The 9,469-nt window shown below is 43.6% G+C and overlaps 1 protein-coding gene across 1 annotated transcript in view; it reads left to right on the top strand.

Annotated features, from left to right (window-relative positions):
- Wipf3 (WAS/WASL interacting protein family member 3) overlaps positions 1 to 9,469 on the top strand; it is a 79,519-nt gene that overhangs the window by 18,067 nt on the left and 51,983 nt on the right. Inside the window, exon 2 of the mRNA XM_031381967.1 lies at positions 7,241 to 7,420. Coding sequence (XP_031237827.1) covers positions 7,298 to 7,420 — 123 coding nt within the window. The 5' untranslated portion in view covers positions 7,241 to 7,297. The remainder of the gene's footprint in view (positions 1 to 7,240; positions 7,421 to 9,469) is intronic.

Here is a 9,469-nt window from a genome sequence, read left to right on the forward strand (position 1 = left end):
CTCTCTCTCTCTCTCTCACACACACACACACACACACACACACACACACACACTTACATCAAGATTCCACATACAAGAGAAGACATGCAATGTCTATCAGGAAAACTGAAATCTAACCGGGAGCTGAGAAGAGAAAGTAGGCCCAAATAAATGGCAATCATACTATGCTAACTGTAGAACCAGGCTTTTCCTATGTACTGTCATCAGTACACATCCAGAAACTTGAATTTGGCATATTTAAAATATTTTTTAAAGATTATTTATTTTATGTGTATGAGTACATTGTAACTGTACAGATGGCTGTGAGCCATCATGTGGCTGCTGGGAACTGAACTCAGGACAGCCCCACCCCGCTAGCTCCGGTAATACACTGTAGCTGTCTTCAGACGGACCAGAAGAGGGTGTCTGATTTTATTACGGGTGATTGTAAGCCACCATGTGGTTGCTGGGATCTGAACTCAGGACCTTCAGAAGAGTAGTCAGTGCTCTTACCTGCTGAACCATCTCGCCAGCCCACATATTTAAAACATTTATACTTGCCTTTTTACTGCAATGGCAGTTTAGCTGGGTATAAACTATTGGGTCTTACATTATCTCTCTGGAATTCTGTGGCATGGGTAATGAATGTCTCAAAGCTGTATCATTCTTCCCTAGTTATTACAAAAACCAGCATTGCTTTTCTCCATAACAATAAGGCTCACCAGGAAAGATAGCTCAGTGGTTTAGAGCATTTGCTCCTCTTGAGGACCCACGTGGGGCAGCTCTAACCATCTGGAGTTCAGGAAGCATCACCTCTGTAATAGTTATGCTTCTAAGTGCACCTCTTCTTTTGAAAATCAGAGTCCACCTTATTCATTAAGTATCCCTGGCCCAGGAGGCCTTAGGCGACATGCGCATCCCTTGCTGGGAAGATCCTGCTAAGGACAGTGATCCTGTGTCTGGCAGGGTGCTTACTGCCACCTCTAGTCCACATGGTGTTACCCCAAAGGACAGCATCTCTGCGTAGTTTGTAGTTCCCAGGGAAGAGGTACCGCCCAACTGTTAAGAAGTTAAAAACACTCTCCGGGTAAAATCTTGCACCATAAATTAAAGAGGTAGTCTTCATTTTATAAAGTGATTTGTTATATTATAATGGATAATAATCTGATTGTGATAATGCATAAGGTGGACTCTGTTTTTCAAAAGTAGCAGTGTGCTTTTTAGAAGTAACTATTACGTAAAGTGATGCTTCCTTACAGGTGTGCGATTGAATAGAATTTTAATGATCCCACTTCTGCTTTTAGTCATCCCAGTGGTAGAAAAAAGAAAAGACAGGAAACCAACATTCTCCTCTCACCCTGGGGAACCACGCACACAGTGGTTATTATGCATTTGAGTCATGGTGAATATTGTCAATATCTCCAATTTTCCCTTCACCAAGTGCTGTTCAAACATTATAAAGAATTCAGTGAATGAGCTGGTAACCAATTTGCATTTCAGTGGAGTCTAATAAAAGGAAACGGATTTATGAGCTCACTGCAGGTGTGACACTGAATGTTGTATTGATGGTGGTTAAGGAATGTGTCATTTTAGAATCTGCATAGATGAGCCTATGACTATTCAGCTAACAACTTACTGGAACATCTGGGTATGACAGAGCTCCAGAGCTGATGTTAGACTGGCATTTCTCGGATGGCACAGTCCTTCTGAGGCCTCTCTGAAAGGAGACAGGCATCCTTACCCTGCCTTAGTCATTTCCAGTTCTAAGTACAGCCTGTCATTTGCATGGGCTTGGCCTGCTGAAAGTCAGTGAATCTGTGCAAAACTCAGTTTTCTCAGGGAGGACACAGCTTGTGGCTGTGAGCCAGTGTTCAGTATCCTAGACACAGGAAGCCTTAGCTGGCATGTGCATCCCTTACTGGACAATACTACCATGAATGCGATCCTGTGTCTGGCAGAGACACTGCCTTTCTCACGAGCTTCCACCAGAGTCAATCAGAATGTGCTCTTCAGGGCATCAGTGTTGTGGTCCCCAGGGCAACAGTGTTGTGGTCCCCAGGGCAAGAGTGTTGTGGTCCTCAGAGCATCAGTGTTGTGGTCCCCAGGGCAAGAGTGTTGTGGTCCTCAGAGCATCAGTGTCGGGATCAGTGTTGTGGTCCTCAGAGCATCAGTGTTGTGGTCTTCAGGGCATCAGTGTTGTGGTCCCCAGGGCAACAGTGTTGTGATCCTCAGGGCATCAGTGTTGTGGTCCCCAGGGCAACAGTGTTGTGGTCCTTAGGGCATCAGTGTTGTGGTCCCCAGGGCAACAGTGTTGTGGTCTTCAGGGCATCGGTGTTGTGGTCCCCAGGGCAACAATATTGTGATCCTCAGGGGATCAGTGTTGTGGTCCCCAGGGATCAGTGTTGGCCTGTCCTGGGGAAGTACGGAAGAAAGCTCATGTTCCATTTCTCTGAAAAATGTGTGACCATTACCCTAGGCCTTTGCTTAGGTTCCCCTGAGAAGTCAGAGCTGAGTTTAGAGGGCTTGTGGATAAACATCATCAGTTTGATAATGATTGTGTTTATTCCATGAATGATGGGTGCTCTTACCTTACCATTTATGGTCAAAATTTAAATCTTCATTTTCAAAGTAAATGCATTTTATCTAAAAACATGAGTTGATTTATAGAAAATGCTGAAAACATAAGCTCAGGTGGGTGTTCTAAAGTCTATAAAAGCCACCTGCAGACAGACAACGGAGAGCGGCTCAGTGCTGAGAATGCCAAACTCTGGGTCAGGTCAGCAGCCCCTCCAGGGCTTGGTGTAAGCTCCAAAGCAACCCATGCACCCTTATGTGAGAAGCTCGGGAAAGGCAGCTGCTGTGAGCTGTGGCTGGGTTCCCTGCGGCTCGTCATAATACACTCTAAGGGTTCTCTAAGCGTTCACCCAGGTATAAGTTCTATGCTAAGCACATTCTTCCTAATACCTGCTATTCCCATTTCCTCCCACCTCCCTCCCCATTAGTCCCCTCTGTCCCCCTAGACAGTTTTACTCCGAATGCCGTGTCATATATTTATACCCTATTTTACATAGCTGTGTGAAATCCAGGAGTTACAAGTGAGAAAGTATTTTTTATTTTTCCTGAGGTTGGCTTAATTCTATCAATAAATAGGATTGCCTTCACCCGTTGTTCTGTGAATCATATGACTTTGTTCTTCATGGTTGAAATTTTATCTAAAAACATGAGTTGATAGAAATGCTAGAAGCAGAAGTTCAGGTGGTATGTGTATATGAGTGTCTATCTACCACATTTTCTTGATTGGGAATTTTTTTTCTTTTTTTTTTTAATCCTGTGTTATTTTTATTTCCCCTCCTCTGTTCCCCTTTTACTCAGGTCATTGTGCTCTTCCTCAAAGTTGCCTTATCAAATATTCTCAGCAATCTTATATCGTGTAGAATGTGCAAGAGGCCAGTAGGAAGACAGGCTTAGGGGAGAGAGTGGGCTGGCCAGGAGGTCAGAGAATCTTCTAGATAGCAGGTGGCAGACCATCTTTAAGCCATAAAACTCCTTTGTTATTGTGTATTTACAGGTGTGCAAATTTTCCACACATATTTCAAGTATCCTTAATTCTCACTGCGTTTGCAGTTATCCTGTTATCAGAAGTTTGCAGTTATCAGAAGTTATCCTGTCCTGGCTGCAGGACCCTTGTGATAAATACACTTGATTTACCGGTCCTTAGATGGCACAGGCCCGCTGTAGTCTGAGTGTAGTGTTCATCCCTGTTAGGTCAGAGGAAGTGGATCCCTATTCTTCTATCTGGTTTCATGAGTCAACCAATTGAAGAAAGTCTATTAGAAGTGTTAAGACGAAGGGGGGATATAGAAAAATCTTATGCTCAAATTCTCCCTCTGAATGGACACAGATGGTTAGTCATGCAAAGAAAGGAGACCCAGGGGCTACGGATAGTGTATCACCTGTATCAGGGAGGGGCCTACCCCCAATGCAACCAGAGCTCTCTGGAAAAGATTTTGCAGTACGGCAGTTTGTGAGAGTTGTGTGACACACAAGTTCTGTTTGCCCACTGGGGCATACAGATGCTTTGAGAAGTGCAGACAGCTCTCCAAACCATGCACTCTGCATCTGCTGATTAAACCAACTGCAGACCGAGAACACTGGGAAACATTGCATCTGTGCTGAGCAAATGCGTGCGCGCACGCGCACACACACACACACACACACACCATACATCACTATCTATCTGTCCATCTTTCCCTCCCACTGCCATTTTTCCCCTGAACAGTACGGTGCAGTGACTGCACAGAATTTACGTTGTATTAGGTATTATGGATAATCTATAGGAAATCTAGAACATCCCACGGCTACGTGTAGGTTACGTGCAAATAAACTACATATGTCATGTACAAGGATTTGAATATCTGAGAATTTGTTATCCGTGGGAGTTCCTGGAACTGACCCTTGCAGCTACTGAAGGAAAACCATACTTAGCCACATTTCAAAACTGAATTAAAATAAAAGCTGGCTTTTCTTGGGGAGAGAGGAGGAAGTCCCGGCCAATACTGGGCTTACATTCCTGTGCAGTATCAGTTATTGAGAGCTGAGTGTGGGCCTCCATGCCACACCCAGGCCTCACCCCACTACCCCTTTTTGTTGTCCTGTTTGAATCTGTGGCCACAGCCTGCTCTCTACTTACAAGGGGGAGCTGGAGAAGGGGTCCTGGATTCTGGCTGTCTCACACAACAGGGGGTTTCTTGTATTTTATAGGAAATGTGTTTAAAGATAGTGGGAGGGCACAAGACAAACATCCACCTTATCCAAAGTAAGACACCTGCAGAGTAGTTGAGCATCACACCAAGTTGAGCTGCATGTTTCTAGCTCTCTGCTCATCTCTCCCACACAAGCAGATACTTCTGTCCCCCTGTTTTCATGCCATTCCAGCTAAGGACAGGTCTCAGAGCCACCTGCTGGCCTTTTGAAAACTCAGGAACTTCCACCAAAGGTTCATTTATTATGCCCCCACTCCAGACTGAAATGCTCTTGCCCTCCCTTGCTGTTCCAGCTTCCATGGGAGCATCTATCCCCGCAGCGTCCATGGGGGCATTTATCTTCTTCTTTTCATGATGGTTATTCTAGTTATTCATGGTGATGCTAAGCACAGCCGCTGTGTCCTGGGACCTGTGTGGTTTTCTTTGTATAGAGGACCCGTCCTCTGGACTCTGTTTAGGCTAAGCATGAAGCCTTAAAGCACTTTTTTTTTTCCAGGTAAAATATAGCTGGGGAAAATGCCAAACAGACCTGGGTCCTAGTCTGTTTAAATTCTCCTTCCTGTTTAAATAGCTAATGTATGTGTGCAAATGCTGCTTTTTGACTATTTCACAAATTGGGAGAAAGTATAAAAGCTTTTGGATATCTGGCTTTTTAAATAACTTAAGCATTTTGAATAAATTTCTGAACAAAATAAAGATTTTTAATGGTTGAAGAGAGCATAAAACATCAAAAAGCTTGCTGGTGCTGCACATGACTTCCTGGAGCTTGGTGTTCTTAACTGTCAGACTCTAAAAGTACCTCTCTAGAAAAATCATTTAATGATTATATCTGTCAAGAAAAAAAGAAAGCTTCCATAGTCATGAAACACTACACTCAAAAATATCCTTTAATCCCAAACTTTGGAAAATTATGCCTTGTGATTTCAGCAAGGCTGAATCCCAGGGGTACCTAACTGCTCCCCAGTTCCTTGGGACAAAGCCAGGTAAAGAACAAGGGCACAGAGGGAGAGACAAACAAAGGATTATTCTCACCCTGTGGGCCTTCATTCCTTTCTTGGCCTGAAAAGCATTTTTAAATCTTTGCAAACCAAAGTAACATAAGTAGCACAAACTGGTTAGTTTAATGAAAGATGCGGTACAGCTGAGCTGAGGATGTGAACCCCTATTACAGAAACCTCCTGCCAAGATTAGCTAAATTGGCCTCCTCTTTCAGCTGTCTACAATAGCCCGTCTTCTCATTCAGAGATCTATAATAAATACCCCAAGTTTCCCGGCTGCTGGTGGTACATCTCCATCAGAGCAGACAGACTACCCCATCCCAGCTTTTCTGGCCATGTGTCTGTGTCCTTATTTCATCTCCTCATCACATCAGACCAAGTCTAAAGCTACGACTGTTGTGGCATATGCCTATGTAAACCAGGGCAGTCCTGCTGTCTGTGAAGGATTGTTGTGGGAACTCTGGCTACTTAGCTCAGAGTCTGCACCATGGAAAAGGGAAAGAGAAATACCGGTGTTTGCACTGTTACAGAATCATGTTGCTTGGTTGTTTTGCCTCTGTAGCAGTGAAGAAGTATATATGTGCGCACACACACACACACACACACACACACACACACACACACACACACACAGGTGTTGTAAAGAAATGCATGTATCTGGAGATCAGATATCTTATAATATTAACCATTAGAAATGGAACTGTATTTGTAGAACCTTGCCAGAAGTTCTGTATACCACAAACATGGCGTAGAAAGTCTATACAAGGAGACGGCACTGAGACAGCTAGGCAATAAGGGAACGGCAAGGAAAGGGATAGCTGACATATTAGAAAGGCACGGGAAGATGAGAACACCCTTGTAAGCCTTGCTTAAGGCTGGCATCGTGTGAGGCTGAACGTGCGACATTGAGCGGTCAGATGTCATTCTGTGTATGAAGATGGGGTCTGTGCAGAACACATTAAATCTGATAAAACCGCAGGTTAATGATAAAGGAGTCATTGGAAATCACTTTGCAATGAGGGAGGTAGGTGTGTGTGTGTATGTGTGTGTGTGTGTGTGTATACACACACGTTCAACCATTCCATTTCTCTCTCTTTTTTTTTTTTCTAGACAGGGTTTCTCTGTGTAGCCCTGGCTGTCCTGGAGCTCACTTTATAGACCAGGCTGGCCTCGAACTCAGAAATCTGCCTGCCTCTGCCTCCAAGTGCTGGGATTAAAGGCATGTGTCACCACCGCCAGGCTTAACCATTCCTTTTCTGTGGAGAATCAAGAAGAGTAAATTCCATTAGTCTTATCACCAAGTTAGAATCTACCTGCTTCTGTCACTGCTGGCACATGGCCCAGGCTCGTCTCCCAGTAAGTGCTCAGTGACTGAATAATCAGATGAGCTAAGAAAGTAGGAAAAGATCAGAGCTGTCTGTCAGTGTGACAAATGTACATGTCAATGAGACTTGTGTATAACACATCCATGTTAAAAACAAGCCCTTTTCTCTTTTGCAGACCAGAAACTACTCTCTTGGGACCATTCTTAAGCAAGAGACACCAACACTGTGACATATGCCGGTGCCGCCTCCGCCACCACCACCACCTCCTCTGCCTCCACCCCTTCCACCTCTGGGGGCTCCTCCCCCTCCACCCCCTCCACCTCTGGGGGCTCCTCCACCTCCACCAGGACCCCCGGTAAGGCCTGTTTGTTTTTTCTCTCTGTGTTTTGCTGTGGAGCACAGGCCTTTGTGCACAGGCCTTTTGAACGATCTTGAAAAGGAGTTTGATGTTTTAGCGCAGCTGCCACAGGCGCCCATGTGAACAAGGTGCACCTTGGGATGTTGTCTCTAGCATCTTTGGGGTCTGATTCCTAACTAGTCTGGACTAAATGTTCCTCTCCCCTACTCCTATGCATATGCCATTGCACCTTACTTCAGTCTCTGTAATTGTCCCTGTCATCATGTCCCACCACATGGTTCAGGCTTTCCCAGTGTCTCAGAGTGACTTTCCATCTCACTGGAAGTCTAGTGCGAGGCTTGTGCTGAAGTCAGGCCTGTGAGACACTGAGAAGTCAAGTTGCACAGAGGATATCAATCAGAAGATGATGGTACCCTGGCTTCAGCCCCCCAGCCCCAGGGAAATGGGATTCACTGATAGAAGCTTCCAGTGTCTGCAGCAATGAATCTAGTCTACTTCTATCCAGGCCACATTTTCTTACTTTAATCATTTGATTTGTGCCAGAAGAGGGCCACAGAGAGTGGCTATTCTGTTCTGGAACAAAGAGTCAACCCAGCACCAGTGACATTGAAACCAACTAACTGGGGTAGGGAGTCACCAAGCTGTGTATGGTTTTAGGGTATTTAACAGCATCCTCAGCCTCCACCTATGCAATGCCAGTGACACACCTCAAGTGTGGCAATAAAAAAAAAAAGTCCTCAGATCCTGCCTGGCAGAGGAAAGATACATAGGTAGATTGGAATTAAGTATTGACATTTCATTGCTGAGCTTGACTCTTCACACTCAAGTTCAAGGTCATCACCACACAGTGAGAAACAGTTCGCAAATAAAGAAAACAAACAGGAAACTGTTTTTGGACCCTAGATTTGCTGACACTGAAGAAATGTAACAGTCAGAAAGATAAAAGCATCAAAAGCAGTTAGTGGGTCTTGAGGAATGACCGTTGGCAAACACTACTGATGGTGACCATAGCTAGAGCGTCATAAATGGTGAACAGTTCTTTCTAGAGTGTTCTGGACAGCAAACAATCCTGTGTGCATCACTGTGTAGTCAGACAGTTTTCTTTTTAGGGGTGGTTAAGATTTTGACTCTAAAGGAACCAGAAAATGTATACAAAGACGTGCACAGAAATATGTTTTAGACTGGTGAAAATAGTAGTAAGAAGAGCTACATTTTCAATATTATACTGTAAATTAAAAGCTGTATCATGACACAGTGTTAGTTAAGAACTGCAACTATGGTTATTGTTTTTAGAGTACTGCCAACATGCCTATTACACACAGTGAAATTTGTTGTGTAATTTGTACCATAAATAGAAAAAAATCATAAGGCAATTTGATAGGCTAATATAAAACTTAATATTTCACTAGGAAATTCTTTGGTTAATTTTCTGCATCGCCTTTCTCATTATTTTTATAATGTCTGCTCATGAAAGGACAGGTCACTTGGAGCAGAAAATAACTATGTAAATTTTAATATTTTAAAGAAGTTTCTGTAATTAAAGGCAAAAAAACCAGTTCATGTCATTGGTGTCCACAGAGCTCTTATTAATCAGCATGCAAAGGGTGATGTGAAAACAGATGCGGGTGGAAAGATTTTCAGATCTGGAGCATTCTGGATTTCAAATTTTCGAATTAGGGATACTCACTCTGTAAAATTGACGTAACTTCCAAAACCTAAAAGTACCAAGTTAAGGGCAGGCCCTGTGTGCAGCTGTGGATGCCAACACAGCAAGGCACTGGCTTTTCTGGATGCATTTGTCACACAGTTCTGTGCCTGAGCATTTTTTTAATCTTACAGACCTTTTGCTTATCTATTATGGCTTCTGAATTTGTTTTTATGGATTTTCTGTGTTGCAAATGTGTGTGTGTCATAGTCCACATGTGTTTTATGTGATTTTTTGGCTCTTTTATTATTTGTTTGTTTGCTTGTTTTTCTATTCTGCTCTTTAAATCGTATTATTATTTAGATGCCTGTTTGTATTTAATGAGGGGGAGAGAGAGAGGA

This window comes from Mastomys coucha, unplaced genomic scaffold, assembly GCF_008632895.1.
Source record: "Mastomys coucha isolate ucsf_1 unplaced genomic scaffold, UCSF_Mcou_1 pScaffold20, whole genome shotgun sequence".
NCBI classification, from domain to species: Eukaryota; Metazoa; Chordata; class Mammalia; order Rodentia; family Muridae; genus Mastomys; species Mastomys coucha.